A 20,432-nucleotide genomic window follows, 5' to 3' on the forward strand; every position below is an offset into this window, starting at 1 on the left:
CCAGGTATTTCATTTAAATTGTATAGTGTGTAGCACAGATATCGGGACCGTGATTTTGCAGAAAAATCGTCCCAATTATCATTTTGATCCAAAAATCGCATAGTGTGTATCTAGCTTTACACACGCTGTCGGTGATTACTTGGGATCCAATCTGGTTCCTAACGAGAGGTGCAGCTGTACATTTCACACTCAAGTCAGGCCTTAAACCCGGTTTATGCAGGCCGTTATGGATTACGATGATTGGCGACTTGTTGGGGGATCGGCAAAATACAACATTGCATCAGTAGAACGGGGAATTGCCCCGTTAGCTGCCTTTTATGTTTGGGCCTCATTAGTACCATGTTGTTCTTATGAGAGTACTCAATGCCCATGACTGTTAATATTGTGTTAAGAAAGAGCGTTACATAAACAAAAATGGAATAATACACCAGCGCTGTCTAAACAAAACCACAAAAAGATATGCAGCTTTTAAATAGGCGGGATATGTAATCCTCCTAATTCAGGTTCTCCACAGACTTGGAGTTCACCGTGTTCCAAATAATCTGGATAGGTCTCACCAAATAAAACCTATACCAGTCCTTGAAAGGTTTCTTCAGCTTTTTCTTCCTCTCATATCTATTCTCCCCACAAACCTAAAGCATAAGATGGGAGTCGCCTATGTACCCCTTGTTACATTCACGTAAAGGTATCTTTTATGGTGGGATAGTCTCCGGTATATTTCACCTCTTCTTTTTTTCAAGGAAGAAAAAATAAGCTTCGCCAAAAACATTTATTTATTCCATAAAAAATATAAAACATGGATTACTCTGTGCAGACACAAAACAGAAGGATGAGGCTATTACATGCATACAGATCTCCTTTAATGAACCAGGGAAGCAAGGTGATCTCAGCCAGATGAAACCGATAGTCAGATGACATCAATTCTCTTCTGCTTAGATATAACCAAGGTCCACCGCCATCTACGTGTTTCAGACCACACGGTCCTTCCTCAGTATGTGGCTAAAACCCAACAGGAAATTGTATTTATAGCATATCCTCTATCCAAGTAATTAGCATAAAAAAGTCCTTTTTATCCTTTTAGTAAAAGCATCCGATGATCATTCCCCATAATTCAGATACCCTAATACTGTTGTATACATAAAACATCCTAAAACACAATTATATACACCTAAAACACAGTAGGCATGAATAAAAAAAAGCTAAATTAGCTACACAGAGGATAACAATCCCCATAACATCACGGACACGGATCCATGAATACTCCTTCCGGAAGTCAGTTCATATAACGGTCCATATAATCCTATGTGCAGTATTTTTTTATTTTTTTCAAGGAAAAAAAAAGGCTTACACGCCTATACGCGTTGGAGAGACACACCTTCAAAAATACCAACCCCACTCCGGGCGAGCACACAGCGGCATCCGGATCCGGCACTCCCCACGCCCTCCCCTGCCCTACCTGCAAACACCATCAATACGGATCCACAAGCGGTAAGGACACCCCTACGCGCCCTCCAGGCGCCCACCTGATTCTGCATCATCTCAGCAAACCATGCACAGCATCAAGCACCGGCACTCCTCTCCGCACCAGTCCGCACAGACGCAGGCAGCGAACAATGGACCGCAGTTACATAGAGGGGAAGGTCTGACACCAACCAACACCATCACCAGCTGTTGGCAACATCCGGGCCCAGGACAGTGCAGACTTCCCCCTACGCTGCAGTTCCCCATCACAACACGGCAAGTAACCGGTCGACCGCAGCTCCATTCTAGAAAATCCCTGCTGGTAGGTAAGAACTCTGCAGAACCACCGTGCGGGACGTCGCCACACCCGAGACGGTATTCGAGACTTTATTTGCAGACCTCACCGCAGCCCCCCACAGTCTATCACACGCCAACACCGACTGCGCACAAGTCTGTAGACCAAAGGTCCAGCAGGGAATACGTGCTGGTCAAGAACCACACGGAAAGGAGCCCTCTGAAAGGATCCACCGGCAGTCGCACCCACAGCCAGGCGAGGTACTACACCCCCTCCACCCCGACCCACAGCCCCTAATCCAAGACTCCATCTATCCCCCTCCCCACACCCATCCCTGCCGACTCCCCACCATTCTGAAGCAGCGTTGTGACTACTCAAATAAACGGTTTGGTCCCCATCTCGTTGTTTGTCTTCACTCCTCACATAATTAGAGACACCACCTACTACACAACATCGTTCACCACGGTGGTGATTAGCGCGGTTTCCACCCACCTTTTTACTATTAAAAAACACATTTTGCAAAACAAACAAACAAATAAAAAAACAACTAGTGACATAGTACAAAAGACTTGTGCTACCTAAAAAGTATAAATGCAATGTAAATTCTCTTAAAGGAAAATGGCATACATTCTATAGTTAGGGTTCGGTATATTAGGTCGACAATCGCCATGTCAACATGAAAATGTTGAAATGGTGCATATGTCTACAGACATGTTGAGCATGTCGACACTGATTAAATGGTTACCATGTCAACAGGCCTTTTCTTTTTTTTCTTTTTTTTTTTCCAAGTAATGCTTCCCCTAACACTAATGCGTCTCCTAACTGTGACGTTTTAACCTTCGACCTAGTGAATGTCGACATTCAGACTGGATACACAATGGTTACATAGAATCATGGCCATGGCTATCTCTGCAGTGTTTGGAGAATTTACATTTTGCACTATAGAGAATCCAGTGGATGGGGGTTGTATAGCTTGGTGTCTTTTGGCATACAGGGAACGGACTGTTCTCTTCTATGACTTGATTCTTTTTAGTTAACGTTGACCACTGTATTTAAAGTCCCTGTGCAGCAGATATCGCAAAGCTCTGGTCTACACCGCTGCCCCAACCAGTAGGTCAGGTCCACATTTCAGGTGACCACACTCTCTCCTGCTGTCTTCACACCTGTTTTGACCAATGTCTACCTACATTGTCCTTGTCTCTTTCAGATCTACATAAAGCAGCAGGACCGCACGGCCAGCATCAGCCAGGACGTACGCATGGCTAAAATGAGCCTCATAGATCTGGCTGGCTCGGAACGAGCGTCTTCCACAAATGCCAAAGGCGAGCGCCTCCGAGAGGGTGCCAACATCAATCGCTCTCTCCTGGCTCTTATAAATGTCATCAACGCTCTGGCCGATGCCAAGGTACCGACTGTCCCTTGGACTTGTGTAGCATTTGCTGTGCAGCACTGATTTGTTTCATATGAGCAGAAATGTTTCATTAGTGTCTTGATGTCCTTGGGCCTCATAAAAGCCTTCAGTGTCTGTTGTCTGTTAGTGTAATTTGCATTTCCTGGGCACAAAGCAAACACTGGATAATAGTTCCCTTGCTCAGGCCGCTTGGACCCTTGGCATAGATTAATTATGTTTATGTTCCTCAATAGTTTACACAGCGTTGGGATGTTCTGCAGACTCCAGAGCCAGCAGAACATTGGTTGTGACCCACACGTGTTTCTTGTCTCTTGTTTTTACTATTAAACAGAACTTTTTGGAAAATGTGATGCATTGAAATCTCCTATATGAGCTACAATTGTCTGAGGAATATCTGGTTTCCCTTTTGCTGAAAGTCCTCTGAAGACCAATTTTATTGATATCAGCAATTTGACTATTGCCACTATTAATGCTCTGTAGCTCATCTACGCAGCTGTGCATAGTAAGTGGCCTCTGGGCCTGTTTCAGAGTTGTACGCCAATGCCGTCACACCTGCAAACTTGTACGCGGCTCCTATGCGTAAATATTCAAATGTAGTAACTGTCGGGAGAGGTGTCAAGCTTTGTAGCTTTGAAAATGATCTGCGTGGATAGACCGCATCAGTTGCAGATCGTTTGATTATCGCAGTCCTGTGTGAGTCTGTGGTCCCACAGTATGTCCGTGGGAACAGACACTGGAGCCATATTTCTTGTGTATGTGATCGCAGTCCCAGGGCAGACCTGCCCCTGTAACAGTCGCCACATGCCTTCGTTCCTTGCCGTCACTGCCCGTTACCTCCCCCATGCCATTCCTGACTGTCAATCACACAGTGAATAAATACTAGCTGCGAGCGACTGCTATAATGTACCCTGATGTATGTGTAGGACAACTCAGACATGGGCAGATGGGTGATAATCGCTCAGCTGCGAAAACCTCGGCGTAGCGTACAACTCTAAATCGGGCCCTATATATACAGAGGTAGCCGGACTCTATTTGTGAATGTAGGTTATTTTCCACAGCCTAATTTTCCATATAGGGCAATATTAAAAAAGAACAATGTAACTCTTCCATAACTGTCCCTATTTAACTCTGCACACATATGGCCAAATATGATTTTTAGGACCAGTATCCCTAGATTTATATGGCCCATGGAACACAATGATGTCAGATAATGGCCACACACTTACACCCGTGTGGTCTTGTTCTTGCTGTATTTGGTTACAATCACTGTCTGATCAGGACAATGAGACCCAATTGGCCAGTAAAATTGCAGATGTGTGAGACCCTGTTATTTTTTTTTTCTCATTGCCATTATTTTCTGTTCTGTTTTTGTGTGATTTGTAACATCTTAGTATCGCGGTGTAGTTCCCCAAGTGCTCACAGTGGTTTTGTGATTATCTGGAAATGTTGAGGCTTTGCGTATTTATATGTAGTAGTTTGTCCTAATGTAAAGGTTTTTTTGCTTTATACTGCCTCATACTTGTCACTGTATGGATGCTCCAATCTCTCTTGTTGTAGAATAAGAAGGCTCACATTCCCTATCGAGACAGCAAACTGACCCGGCTTCTGAAAGACTCCATTGGAGGGAACTGTCGGACGGTCATGATCGCAGCTATCAGCCCATCTTTTATGAGTTATGATGACACCTATAACACTCTGAAGTATGCCAACCGTGCCAAGGAGATAAAGCTGTCGGTGAGTAGCTACTATAGCTATGGCTTATTATTGCTTTATTCAAGTAGTTCTATATGGCTGACCTGCAGCTGGGCTTTCCCATTATAGTCAGTGGTGTAGGCAGGCTGACCTGCAGCTGGGCTTTCCCATTATAGTCAGTGGTGTAGGCAGGCTGACCTGCAGCTGGGCTTTCCCATTATTGTCAGTGGTGTAGGCAGGCTGACCTGCACCTGGGGTTTCCCATTATAGTCAGTGGTGTAGGCAGGCTGACCTGCACCTGGGGTTACCCATTATAGTCAGTGGTGTAGGCAGGCTGACCTGCACCTGGGGTTTCCCATTATAGTCAGTGGTGTAGGCAGGATGACCTGCACCTGGGGTTTCCCATTATAGTCAGTGGTGTAGGCAGGATGACCTGCACCTGGGGTTTCCCATTATAGTCAGCGGTGTAGGCAGGCTGACCTGTACCTGGGGTTTCCCATTATAGTCAGCGGTGTAGGCAGGCTGACCTGTACCTGGGGTTTCCCATTATAGTCAGCGGTGTAGGCAGGCTGACCTGCACCTGGGGTTTCCCATTATAGTCAGTGGTGTAGGCAGGCTGACCTGCACCTGGGGTTTCCCATTATAGTCGGTGGTGTAGGCTGGCTGACCTGTATCTAATCAACTGTGAATTTTTCTCTACATAATTAGATCTTAATAATTTGTGATGCCATTAAAAGCTAACTTGATTTTGTACAGGTAATAACTCTTAAGGTCAGATTTGTCCTATTCAAATTGATGGACTACAGGGAGAATCCATTTAAGATGTATTTATTTAAAAAATTAGGGAGACTCAGTCTCTTATGCTGGGCACACACTGGCAGATATATTAGCTGATAAATTGATCGGCCAATATATCTTGTGTGCGTTGGCCAGTGTGTACCAGCGATATGTTTGTGAACGACGTCATTCAGACATATCGAACCGATGTCATATATATATATATATATATATATATATATATATATATATATATATATATATATATATATATATATATAATGACCACCCCCATACACCTGCGGCAGAGGCCGCTGGGAGGGGGGCTCAAAAAGCACCCAGGCCAGTGGGACCCAGACGGCAGATGGTTGGTCATTGTGTATGAACAACCACGATCTGCAGATATGTTAGGTGCGTACCCAGCTTTAGCTTCCATCTACATGTCATAGGCAGGTATGTGACAAACGCCTTTCCTGCTTTTGCCTAAATCTCTGGCTCGTGAGCAAGGTTTCCCTCCCATATAACCCACGTTATATTCTGGCACAAGGTAAGATGAAGCCTAATTGTATGTCCCTCTTGGATACTTGGTTTTACCCTCTGCAGAGTGGGAGCTGCCATCTTGATCTCCCCAGATTTGTTGGTCGTGTGATGTAAATGGTAAAACTACGGAGAACTCCAAGATATCACTCTGATTTGTAAATAAAAATGTCATCTATAAAGTGAAGCGCAAGAGACTAAGGGCTGAATTCAATTTGACACCATAACATTTTTTGTTTTCCTGTGTCAAATTAACGCTCATATTGTCCGTTAATTTAATGCGCGTATGCGCTCTCCCGATTAATGTGCAATTCCATTCGAAAAGGCTTATTCCGATGTTCGCTCGTTAATTCTTGCTGGTAATATGCGCGTTAATTGTTAATGAAAATGGGGAAATCGGCCTGTACTCCAAATAATGCAAACTAATATTGTCTAACGGTATAGAAGTCTGTAAGTGGCCAAAAGCAAAGTATTTGGGGACTTAATGTGTCATATGGCTGTTATATGCATTTCTTTTTTTAAAACACCTGGAACTCCCACCTGCAAGCTTAACACCTGTCCCATCCATACAGCACCCCCTTATACCTGTCCCATCCATACAGCACCCCCTTATACCTGTCCCATCCATACAGCACCCCCTTATACCTGTCCCATCCATACAGCACCCCCTTATACCTGTCTCATCCATACAGCACCCCCTTATACCTGTCCCATCCATACAGCACCCCCTTATACTTGTCCCATCCATACAGCACCCCCTTATACTTGTCCAACATCTTTTAACCCATTCTGCAGTTTGCAGAATTTCACCCCAAAAATGACATGCCATTACTATTGGCCAATGACAATCTTCTAAGTGCCTCATTAATCATTGAGCATGTATTAGTGGTACTGAACTAAGTCCGCGCATGTTCACCTTTTTAAAATAGGGATTTTCCCTTGCTCAGGGATCGCGATAAAAATGTTGCGTTAAATCCTATGGTGAATAAACGCACTTTAACATGCAGGCTAATGGAATAGCCCTGAGAGCTATAAATTAGGTGTCCAGTCTCAAGACTGCACTGACTTGTTATTTTCTATGTCTCTTCATTGTTATATAGCTGAAGAGCAATGTGATCAACTTGGACTGTCATATCAGCAAGTACGCGGCGGTGTGCGAGGAGCTGAAAGCGGAGGTGAGGTCGCTGCAGCGTAACTGCGGTGAAGGTCTTGCTCGCAGCACTGTGCGCTCCTGGGTTCATGCAAAACTTTCTTTCTATGAGCAGGTCGCTGAACTGAAGGCCAAACTGCGTGCCTATGAGACGAAGCAGCCCAGCAGTAAGGACCCTGAGATTCCCCTTCTACCGAAAAGCCCCGAACAGAAGAAACCCCTCAGGTATTATCCCCACTACGTCCTCCATCAGCGATGGGTCTAGCAGGAGCACTCCGGTATCTGCTGCTATGATGAGTTGTGGTTACAGTAGGTACTTGAGTTCACTCGGGCCAAAGCCCTGGTATAGGGTTAGAGTGTAATATAGTAACCGGATTTACAACTGCATAAAACATAAGTATGAAAAAGGTCACCGCTAGATACTGTGAGGACTGTGAGTTGCATGCAAGGTAGTCTTGCGGACAGATATTGTGGTGGCTTTTTTAAAATTATTATTATTTTTTATTATCATTATAACTGTTCATATTTTATTGTCAAGCGCGCACATCTGCTAGCGATTTAGCGTCGTTCTCTTGTGGTTCTCTCGGAGGTTCGTATGTAGACACAGGCTAAGTTGAGTGAAGGAGAATCGTGTAGGTGAAACTGTGGGCTATACTAAGTTGTGTGTACACAACATTCCGCCTGGCTTTAGATTGATGTCTAGCGCCAGGTATAGGGATGGTGCACGCATGCGCTCATAATGACAGCTGTTTCCGCAAGCAAATGGAAAGGAGCTGTGCGATTGCATAGATATGGCCGCAACTCCGCATACAGGCAAATATCCGCCCTTTGATCTATGCATTATTTATTTATTACCAGTTATTTATATAGCGCACACATTCCGCAGCGCTTTACAGAGAGTATTTGGCCATTCACATCAGTCCCTGCCCCAGTGGAGCTTACACTCTATATTTCCTATCACATGTGCGCACACATACACACTAAGGTTAATTTTTTTGGCGGGAGCAAATTAACCGGAGGAAACCGGAACACCCGCAAGCACAGGGAGAATATACAAACTCCACACAGTTAGAGCCATGGTGGGTTTTGAACCCACAACCTCGCTGCTGTGAGGCAGTAATGCTAACCATTACACCGTCTGTGCTGCCTATGCATTTATTATTATTATTATTATTATTTTTTTTTTTTTACTATATTTATATATCTATCCTAGCCCTTACAGAGGGTGGTGTTGTGCAACAATCTAATAATTGGGTTCCTACATTTACTTGTTCTTCCCAGCTGCTATCTAAGGGCCTGATTCAGACCCACTCGCGAGCGGCTGTCCGCTCGCAAGTGGGTCGATGTTATGGACTGAGCATGCGCACGACGGAGGGAGCTCCGTCGTGCGCATGCGCCAGATGCGACGAGCGAAGGAAAGTCCTTCGCTCGTTGTGTCCGATCAAAGGGGGCGTGCTGTCAATGTTGATTGACAGCACGCCCCCTTTGGTGGGCGTGCCTCCCTGACGGGGGCGTTCCCACGGGAACGCCTCCCGTCAAAAGCCAGCCCACTGACATCACTAGTGATGTCAGTGGGAGTGATTTTGGCTCTGATAGAGCCAAAATCACTCCGGAGCTTGCGGTTGAAAACCTCAAACGCAGGCTCCGGCTCGCAAATTCGATGGTCTCGACCATCGCGACCATCACAATGCACGCTCGTATAGCCTGTGGGTGGTGACCCACAGCTATACGAGCGTCCAGGAGGACGCTCCATGAAAATGGAGCCCGGCCCTCATTCAGAGCGTGCGCTCTGCTCAGAGCGTACGGCTCTGAATGAGGGCCTAAGTTTTGACCTGTAGCCAAAAAGCTGCAGTAGAGATAGTTCCTAACACAGTTCTGGTCCTGCAGCTGTTTAGTACCAGGGTCCAGTGCTGCTGAGTCGTTAAGTCCCCTATAACGTGTTATCTTGTCTGCTGCTCGCATGTTTGCATTCCAGGCTGCACTCTGCTCCGATTCATTGTTCACGCTAATGACAATAACCATTCACCCAGGCGATCTGGGACCATTTAGCTGAAATGCGTTACATATGCATCGGCTGCAGGGCTCAGGAAACATTTCTCCTTTAAGTTATGTTTTGTTTTTCCCCACACTTTTATGTTTCGCCATTATGTTCTGGTCTGGAACAAGTAAAACAAAAACCAAAAAAAAACAATCTATAAAACAAAAAAATCACAGGGTAAGCAGAGGGTGCTTCAAATTTTGCTTTGTTCTTTTAAAAAGTAACATTTTTAGTTTAGCTTCATTAATTTCTCTTATTGCGTTTACCATATGGAATGATTTCCCAACCGAGTAATGTTTCTCCCCCTTTTTTATGCTTTCGAAATCTTTGTGCCAAGGTTAATCTACTTTTTTTCTTTTTTTTAATGTTTTGTTTTATAACAATGTCCCACACATTGAGTTGTTTTATGCTGTCGTTTGGAAGTTATTAAACTGTGGCAAGGTAACAGCGCCCCCCGGCTACGGTTGTACTTGCTCAGAACTCGTTACGCAATTCGTCTTACCAATTTGTAACCTTGTTGCAGGAGGTACGTTCCATGTTTTCTATGTCTAAATAATATAGATGAGTTCTCAATAACGGCCGCTCGTTATGTGTTTAAACTGTTTGGTTCTTGTTGCTCCCAGCGAGTAGTTGCAGACTGAAATGCAGCTGTTGGTTTGATATCTACATGTACACGACGGATAAATGATTTAAGTCCGTCTTCAAGCCAGATGTTTTTACTCTGGAATCTCTTTTCTTGACACAGTTTTATCAGGTGTGTGTTTCGGCCAGACGTTGGTGATACGGTGTATCGCTCGCTGCCAGAAAACATCTGTAGAGATAACAATGAAAGGTCTCACGTTCAATGTTCCCATTTACTGTGACCTTTAAATTTACCCTGATGCTACTTGTCTAGTAAAAATCATTGTAACTGTGCAAAACGCAGATAATTCAACGTGTTCCACGTGTATGAGCTTTGTGACTGCTTAGAGCCAGTTTATATATACGGAATATTTGCCTCTGTTGGCAACAATTCCTAAAGTGAGTTAAGAGGTGTGCAGACAAGGGCACATTAATGAATGGAGCTATGCTCTTTGCATAGTGGCACAGTGGCTAGCATTGCTGTCTTTCAGCAATGAGGTTCTGAGTTCAATCACCAACTGAGGCATTGTCTGTGTGGTGGTGTATGTACTTTCCATGTTTGTGTTTTTCTGGTAGGTTATTGGCAGCTGATTAAGAATGGACCCTAGTTTGTGTGTGCTTATGTGTTAGGGAAATTAGACCGTAAGCTCCAATGTGGCAGGTGATATGAATAATAGATATTCTGTACATCGCTGTGTAATATGGTGGGACTATATAAACACTAATAATAATTGACATTGTATCAAAAACATTCAGGCACTTTTGTAAAGTGCTTTCCATACACTGGTGGGACAGCATTTAATCAACTGAGTGGAGTCCTTCTCACCCCAGCTCAAAAAGTGGAATATGAAATTAAAATGGATATAATAGGCCCTGACACCCTTGTGTAACATGCTTAAGAACTGGCGTAGTTTCTTCTATTGCTGTATGACATCCCTCCAGAAAGAGGGCAGAATGATCACCTCTATATATTGCTGTTCATTGACTGTCTCTGTACTGTCTGGTTTGCCGCAGGCTAGAAGAGCCGTTGGAAACATCAAGTCCAGAGCAAGGATGCAAGACCCGTCTGCAGGCACTGAGCAGGCTGTCCCCCAGTCACTTACACCACAAGCGTAGTCTGAAGAAGACTGGAGAAAGTCAGGTATAGTGGGTTACTGCATGTACAGTGTAGATAACTGGCCGGCTTCTGATTAACGTCTGACCCCCAGCTGCGTGGTCATCCCTACTCCATGTGTTTGTGTCAGAGGAATTGTAGGAAATGGTTATTTACAGCTAACTTTGTGATTACTTGCAGATGAGTCATTATTGATGAGTCAACGTGACTTAATACAGCACCAGTGACACTTATATGGGAACAAGACAAAAATGTCACCTCGTCTTGCTGTTTATTTGACAAGCATAATTTCCTCCCAGTGCTTTTTATAAATAAGATCAGCAAAAAAATGAATGCTTTTAGCTTTGTTGCACCTGACTAGGGATGGTCATCAACCACTACTGGTTGATGATCATCGATGGTTAAGCACCGTTTGTAGATTGCTTTGCCATCGATGGAGATCCAGTGCTACTATGCCCCAATGTGTGTGTGTGTGTGTTTGTTTGTGGTCATCCCAGTGCCAATCGTTGGGTGAAACCATCCATGGTTCCCTGGTCGATGGATTCATACCATCAAGGTTATTCACCAGTGGTTAATCCACAGATGGCCATCTCTACATCTGACTAGGGTCAAATCACTAATTGTATTCATGGTCACACACACACATTAAATGGATGGGGCTAGTAATACCCAGTTTAGCCAATCAAAGTATTTCGGCTTTGCCATCTTCTGCCTGTCTTTGTATTTGCAAGTGTGAATTGGGAGGGGTTAGGCAGTCGTGCAGAATAATGGGGTCTGATGCACCAAACTAGAGCTAACCGGTTCATACGTCTGATGTGTTTCTGTGCTTGTAGAAGGATATTGTAACCTAATGTTTGCACTGTGAAACGCCTCTTCCTAATATCTGCTTTAGCAATGTCCTTGTCTCCTTCATCTGTTATGTACGACCTATGAACCAACTGGGACTTGAAGGGAAGTGACTGTAAAATATTTGTGCTCGTGGAAAGGAGTGGGCTGCCCCGTCTCCCTCCTTTTATAGAGACTTGTCAGTGTACTAATATTTGTATATGTCTACTCCACATGCTCATACACACATTACAGTGCTACCGATCTCTGGGATCTAGGAGTTCTTCTGAGTGTGTGGATACATTTATGTTGTGTGTGGGAGTCTTCAGCATGTTTGGCACTGTATGACCTGCTCTGATTTATAGGGCACTAGAATCCCCCAGGTCTCTGAGTGCCAGTACACGTATCGCCTGTCTACGTACAGTAATCGCTTCAGACAGAAGTTAACTAGGCTATCGACATATTAAATGATGCATAGAATATCTAATGTTAAATAAATAAATGTTTTGGCCCGGCCAATTCTCTCTGGACCCATTCTAACCTCAAGTGGAGCCTAAATATTGTAATAAGACAGGTTGCAGAATTGTGATTGTAACTCGCCGCATATTCCTGGCACTTTAACTAGAATATTTTGACTTACAAGAAATACATACCCATGGTACTACAATGTAAAGCGAGACCTGCATGGTTTACTACAAATCTGTATTCTTGCAATAAACCGGTATTAACACACAATTCATTCTCAACAAAGTAAGTTATTTAACCTGCCACAATGTGTACCTATAGACAAGGAGAGGGGGTTAATGTACCTGGGGATTTATTATCACTAAGGGTTGGGGGGGTAATGCCACTCAATATCTATTTCTACTGGGGAGGGGGGCGTAATGTTACTTCTGGGACGGGGGGGAAAGGGGGTTGAGAGAGACCCTTAAGGCATTATTCATTTTTTTTTTTTTAAGTGAGGTTCTTAAATTTATCTAGGGGAAAAAAAAGACCATTGTTTTTGTAAAAACAAAAATAATTCGTTAAGTGGTTAAATTAGCTGTTTGTGGAGACTGAAATACCTGTGATTGGCTAGGAAAGATCCCATTTCCTACAGTATGAGGTCACATCGAACAGGCAAACATGCACAGAAGATGATCTAAAACCCCAAGTGCGCTGGCAACCAGGCAGAGGTGGTCAGTCCCTAGGAAGTGTGATAATTGAATATCTATAAAACCAGCGCTTATATATACCAATTATATAAAAAATTAATAAAAATTATTAGAGAAACGGAAGTATAAATGTCATATATCACATTTATTACTTATACACATGATAAAAAAGGTAAAATTAAGAAACCTATCATAATAATATCTTGTAGGAGCATATACTATAACTCAGTGCTTTTATGATTTTTCAGCTGTTAGGAAGACCCTTAATCGGATGATATATTGGACACTAGCTGTGTTCAAGATTTAACGTCAGGCGAAAGTTATTGCAAAGTTCGTGTACAGCAAATATTTACAAAGTGGCATAATCTTTATATAACAGTCCAAGCAATACTTCTGATGAAGCTGGACGCACATTATCCAGCGAAACGCGTTAAGCAATTCCTACTATTGCTGTATTGATTTTGGAAGTGACCCCTGTACTTTACGGACTTTGGATACATTACCCATGCTGTTTGGATAACTCCTCTTTTCATCGGACCCAGGATACAGCTACAAGTGGACCATTGAATCCAACTTTGCCTTGCGGTTATCTGCTAATTGGACTGTTATATAAAGATTACCCCACTTGGTAAATATTTGCTGTGCACGAACTTTGCAATAACTTTCTCCTGAGGTTAAATCTTTAACACAGCAAGTGTCCAATATACCATCTGATTAAGGGTCTTCCTAACATCTGAAAAATCATTAAGCACTGAATTATAGTATATGCTCCTACAAGATATTATGTTTCTTAATTTTTAAGTCGCCTACAGTATGAGGTCACATTAGAAGTCCTCTACTTTATATAAAGACTTCATTGTTACCTATGGGGGCTGCAGGAACCTGACCGGAAAAAGAAAAGGCAGAAGGTGCATAAACACGTAACGATTTTATGGAACGATTTGTCGTTAACGACGTAGTTATCGTTCAATAGTTCAAAAAATTGTTCAGTTTCTGAGTTATAACTATGAACGATAAACGTTCAAGCGCACTCCCGTTTGTAGTTTGCATTTAATCGCCGATTTCAGACTGTCCAACACAACGATTTTCATTAAGGGAAGGAACATTTTTCGTTTATCATTGTAAAAATCGTTCATTACACTTCAAGGGATAATCTGACAAAATTGTTGGTTACGTGTGTATGCACCTAGAGAAATCTGATTTCTAAAGCTGCATACACATGTAACGATTTTTTAACCAGCGATTATCTGTCAGATTTTCCCTTGAAAAGTGAACGATCTTTTTGAAGTGTAATGAACGATTTTTACGACGAACGAAAAATGTTCCTTCGTTATGTTGATCAGTCTGACATGAACTACAACTGGAGCGCGCTTAAACGATTTTCGTACATTGTTATAACTCTGGAGCTGAATGATTTCTTGAACGATAACGACGTCGTTATAGTTAAAAAAATAGTTACGTGTGTACGCACCTTAAGCATTTTTCTCTTTACTAAATATGGAGAGACATTGGTGTGAGTGGCGGGTGAATAGGATAGGCTACATAGCAGTCTGTGCACAGAGCACACAGTGACATTGGTGTGAGAGGTAGGTGAGTAGTATAGGCTACATAGCAGTCTGTGCACAGGGCACACAGTGACATTGGTGTGAGTGGTAGGTGAATAGTATAGGCTACATAGCAGTCTGTGCACAGGGCACACAGTGACATTGGTGTGAGTTGTGGGTGAATAGGATAGGCTACATAGCAGTCTGTGCACAGGGCACACAGTGACATTGGTGTGAGTTGTGGGTGAATAGGATAGGCTACATAGCAGTCTGTGCACAGGGCACACAGTGACATTGGTGTGAGAGGTAGGTGAATAGGATAGGTTACATAGCAGTCTGTGCACAGGGCACACAGTGACATTGGTGTGAGAGGTAGGTGAATAGGATAGGTTACATAGCAGTCTGTGCACAGGGCACACAGTGACATTGGTGTGAGAGGTAGGTGAATAGGATAGGTTACATAGCAGTCTGTGCACAGGGCACACAGTGACATTGGTGTGAGTGGTGGGTGAATAGGATAGGCTACATAGCAGTCTGTGCACAGGGCACACAGTGACATTGGTGTGAGTTGTGGGTGAATAGTATAGGCTACTTAGCAGTCTGTGCACAGGGCACACAGTGACATTGGTGTGAGAGGTGGGTGAATAGGATAGGCTACATAGCAGTCTGTGCACAGGGCACACAGTGACATTGGTGTGAGAGGTAGGTGAATAGTATAGGCTACATAGCAGTCTGTGCACAGGGCACACAGTGACATTGGTGTGAGAGGTAGGTGAATAGTATAGGCTACATAGCAGTCTGTGCACAGGGCACACAGTGACATTGGTGTGAGTTGTGGGTGAATAGGATAGGCTACATAGCAGTCTGTGCACAGGGCACACAGTGACATTGGTGTGAGTTGTGGGTGAATAGGATAGGCTACATAGCAGTCTGTGCACAGGGCACACAGTGACATTGGTGTGAGTTGTGGGTGAATAGGATAGGCTACATAGCAGTCTGTGCACAGGGCACACAGTGACATTGGTGTGAGTTGTGGGTGAATAGTATAGGCTACTTAGCAGTCTGTGCACAGGGCACACAGTGACATTGGTGTGAGAGGTGGGTGAATAGGATAGGCTACATAGCAGTCTGTGCACAGGGCACACAGTGACATTGGTGTGAGAGGTGGGTGAATAGTATAGGCTACATAGCAGTCTGTGCACAGGGCACACAGTGACATTGGTGTGAGTGGTGGGTGAAGGCGCTGCTTCCACCAGTCTGCCGCAACAGGGCCTCTATGCAAAGCAATACAACTAGAACACCTCAAATCGAAAAAAAAAGTTGTCAGATGTGACTTCGTTCTCGGCGAAGCTGCGGGCAACAGTTAGTAATTTTATATTTTTAATATCCACATGCATGCGCCCACTACTTGATGTCACTACCATATCAGTATCTCCCACACATCAAAGATTGTGAGCTTGGGCTGGATACTCTCCATGGAAAAAATATTGACTTTAATTGCAGAACCTTGTACCTTGTACGGGCTGTAAAGAAAAATAAAAGAAAATACCCATGACAAAGTCCATAATAACTTACGTTTTTTTTTTTTCTTCTTCTTTCTCTCTCTACCCCAACAAGTCGTTTACCATGTTGAAACTCCATAGATGATTTCCTGACTGCTTGTCTTGTTTACTCTCTCCCGATGTCTTTAGCATCTGTCTTGTTTTTCCGGCTATCCGAAGCCGCAGGTTCCTGAGACCTCGGCTGTTTTAATGAAGGCCCTTTGCCTAGGTTGCGCAAGCTCGCGCACTGGTGACTGGCACCTCTGTAGGGGATTTGTTTGTAAAATGCTTCTCATCCCTGAAGTTGCCGGGATGTTCTCGGCTGAGGTAGATCTTGATTTACCTGATTGGTCCACACGTGGATTTTCTTGTGGTTTTTCTTTGCTGAAAAAGATATCGGAGAACCAAAAGGGAGGATTCCATCAGGAGCGACTTTGTCGTTTTCACTTTGCGCAACACATTTTCGCACCAAGAAATTGGCGACTTGTTGAAAATATGTACAATTGTAAGACCTGTGAGAAATCGCTGGTAAAATTATCCATTTCAGTCTTTGAAGGTGAGAATGTAGTACAGAACATCAGGTAGGCCCCTCCTGCTCTTTATTAGAGTAAAATAAAGGTCATAGAGAAAATGTGTTTTCCCAGTTACTTCCCCATTGAAGCTGGTTGGGATGTGTGTAATGTGGGGCAGCAGATAGGTCTGTGGAGCTGGGCTTTATTATTTGTTTTCATTGCGTTTAGCTGTAAGTTTGTAATTTAGTTGTTTTAAAAATGCTAATATACTTATCTTTCTGTGTTTCCTACATGTAAAAAGAGCTGCAATGATATATATTTTGCTTTGCATGTATTTGCCTCGCTGGTTACATTTGGTGTCTGTCTACTTTCCATGTAAAGTAGTTAATTGACTCTGTTTGGCGGGGTCGGTGGCTGGTGGGGACGGTGGCTGGCGGGCTCTGTGGGGACGGTGGCTGGCGGGCTCTGTGGGGACGGTGGCTGGCGGGCTCTGTGGGGACGGTGGCTGGCGGGCTCTGTGGGGACGGTGGCTGGCGGGCTCTGTAGGTTTTATGGATACATTTAGAGTGTCAGATAAGCCTGCATAGGCACAGCATGCTCTTATGCCCTATGGCTAGAGGTGATAATGGAGATTAGAGCAGTGATTCCCAAAGGAAGTGCTGGGTTGCCTTATGTAGGCTGTAAAAGGCTGGGGAAGGGGTGATGGAGGGATAATCCCATGCTCCTACCAGGCAATTGGTTCTGAAAATGTTGAGAATAACACTTCACCGATTGTTGTCAGAACAAAACAAAGATTCATTTGGTGCAATGCACCTTTCTAAGGAGCAGATGAAACCAATATTTTAAATGAATCCGTATTTATGGGTGTGAATTATCAAGGTGAATAATATTGAGAAATAACTTATAAACATAATTAAATGCCGTGTTTGAAGAGAAACTCGTATCTAACTAAACATTAATGCTGGCTACACACAGGCCAATATATCGGGTGTTCAATCGAACAGCCGATTTATATATCGTGTGCCCGTCGCCAGTATGTACAGACGATATGTCTGTGATCTACGTCTTTCACAGACACATTGCATTGGCTGTGCTGCACAACCGATGCCCAAAATATCTGCACATCGCGCTGTGTGTATGGGCAGTCAGCCAGCCGCTCGTACACTTGCTGTACAGGCCGCCAGGAAGGGGGCGCGACTTGACTCCCGGCCAGATGGGTTTTTGCGTCTTTTTTTTTTCTCTCCTGGTCTGGGATAGAGAACTTTTCTCCAGTTTTTTTTTCGCCTGTTTGCCTTTTTTTTTGTTGTCAAAAAAACGGTTGTTTTTGCTGCGAATTAAATACGGCTCTAAATTGGGATTTGGAAAATTATCATCTTTAACAGCTGTCGTAGAAAATTGGAAAAAAAAAAAAATTATTTTGCCCTTTAATGTGTTTTTCTTTCTTTTTTTTTTCTAGAAAATGTTGGGGTTTAGGGTGCTGTAGATAGCTTTGTGAGAGCTGTGACTTTAAATGATTTGATTTGGAATTATGTTTTAAAAAAAAAAAATTCAAATATTGTTTTTGAAATTGGGAATGCAACTAATAACCCATAAAACAATTAATTGGACGACGTTGTGAGAGTCTGGAATGTTCATGTTGTTTAGTCTGTCTGACCAACGTCAGTAACGTTTGAAAGTTCTAGATGTTTTGGTTGTTGCTGCTGCGATGCAGATGGGAATAATAATTGTGTATACAATCGGCGATGCCATGTACCAATGGGCCCAGCATTCTTGTGGACATGTTTCCTATTATACAAGCTTTGAATTTCCAGCCCTTTGATGATATTAATGATAGGAATGTGGCACACTCTGCAAGGCGAAATTGTCATTCCAGTTGTTGTAAAATAAAATCTTTGTACAGTTGTTTTGGTAAATAGTAAACGGCAAGCATGATATACGTGTTAGTGCTTCACGTATAATAACATGGATGAATATAACCAGAGCGCACCGGAGCTGGAGACATTTGAGATGAAACTGGGATTTGTTTGCTTAATAAGAAAATGTTTGAGGGAAATTTGCCTGGTCTTGGTTGGTGGAAGCAGTGTGACGAGTAGGTGCCTGGGCGTATTTATATTTGGGGTATGCCAGAGAGATATAGTTATATTATATTGCATTGCATTGCATCTAGAATGGAGTTTGAGGTGTTGTTGTGTGTTTGTTTTTGTTTTTTAATTTTTTAAAACATTTTATATTCAATATTCTGTGTGAAGTTGCATTTAAATATTTTGCAGTCCTCTTCTGATTTGGTGTTGCATATTTTTTATTATTTAGGAAAGCCTTTACTGTTTCATATAACCAAATAAAGTACCCCGTAGAATCTGCATTACCTGTTGGGTTACCCTTACCAAAAGTTCAGAGCCAAGGTCACGGCATCTAAGCAGCCATGTTGTGGACTGAACCGCGGTTCATGAGGGCTTACTGTATTTCACATTAATCAGGATCAGATAGGCCTGGCCTGTGCCATGCCCCACGAGGCTGCGCCAGTATGACAGCCGAAAACAAAAGCTGAAAGAACGCGAGCTAGTGGCGTTGGGCTGCACCGTGTACATGTAGTATAGCGTAGTTTTGTTTCTGTACTGGGTATTATATGTGGTCGCTGGGTGGAGGAGGGGTCAGAAATAGCGGAAAGCTGCGAGGGATAAGCATAAAGAATAGCTCAGCCAGGTGGGGGGAGTGGCATTGATGACATCTGTAGTTGTCATAGGGATACCCCGGACTCTCTGACTGTGCTAAAGACAGAAGACCTAGGGATATATTTACTAAGTGCAGGTTTTTGTGCGTTTTTTTTTTTTTTTTTACAGAAGTGGAGATGTTGCCCATAGAATCTGATTGGTTGCTATCTATTATCTTTTAGAAGGTGCTAGATAAATAAGTAGAATCTTATTGGTTGCTATGGGCAACATCTCCACTTCTAAAAACCTGTAATTTAGTAAATATAACCCATAATATCCACTCTTTCTGTTTCAGAATCTTATGTCGGACAGCATCGATAGGGGACCTGGAGAAGAATCCAGTCTTAGTATCCTGCTGGATCCACATAACAATAGCACCAAGAAGTAAGTGTGTTAGTCAGGGTTGGCATAACTCCTGTAAGTGTAAAACACACAAATAACTTTTCTCCTCTGCCAAGTGAACTGGTTTCAAAGTACAACGCTCATAGTTGGGGCAACATTGTGTGCTTAGAGCAGCCTATTGCTGGGTACGCACTATACAGATATATCTGCAGATCGAGTGATCTGCAGATGATGGTCGTTAATGCACACTGAACGGCCATCATCTGTGTCTGCCTGCAGGTCCCGGTGGCCAGGGGGGCGTGTCACGCCCCCCTCCACGCGGCTGCCACTGTACAGGCGGTGTGCAGACATGTCTATCCATCGGCTGTGCTGCACAGCCAATGCGAAATGTCGGTGAACGACGATGTTCACCGACCTATCGTGTGTACACACTGGCCGATGGCCAGTAGATTCATTTTCCGATCAATTGACTGGCCAATATATCTGCCGGTGTGTACCCAGCTTATCGCTAGCAGCCAGTGACATCAACTACTGCTGGGAGACTCACATTGGCAGATATATTGGCCGATCAATTTATCGGGCAATATATATTGAGTGCGCGTCGGCCAGTGTGTACCAGCAATATGTCTGTGAACGACGTCGTTCAGACCTTGCGTCTGCTGTGCTGCACAGCCGATGCCCAGTGTATCTGCATATACATTGGGGCT

General features: G+C 43.5%; 1 protein-coding gene across 1 annotated transcript in view; it reads left to right on the top strand.

Moving 5' to 3' along the window:
• Nucleotides 1–20,432, top strand: part of LOC148509499 (kinesin-like protein KIF18B) — a 56,093-nt gene that overhangs the window by 20,047 nt on the left and 15,614 nt on the right. Inside the window, exons 6-11 of the mRNA XM_088443052.1 lie at nt 2,964–3,161; nt 4,725–4,901; nt 7,274–7,348; nt 7,439–7,548; nt 10,997–11,123; nt 19,679–19,767. Of these exons, the coding sequence (XP_088299178.1) occupies nt 2,964–3,161; nt 4,725–4,901; nt 7,274–7,348; nt 7,439–7,548; nt 10,997–11,123; nt 19,679–19,767 (776 nt within the window). The remainder of the gene's footprint in view (nt 1–2,963; nt 3,162–4,724; nt 4,902–7,273; nt 7,349–7,438; nt 7,549–10,996; nt 11,124–19,678; nt 19,768–20,432) is intronic.

Source organism: Taudactylus pleione, unplaced genomic scaffold, assembly GCF_031769625.1.
Source record: "Taudactylus pleione unplaced genomic scaffold, aTauple2 ptg000324l, whole genome shotgun sequence".
Taxonomy (NCBI): Eukaryota; Metazoa; Chordata; class Amphibia; order Anura; family Myobatrachidae; genus Taudactylus; species Taudactylus pleione.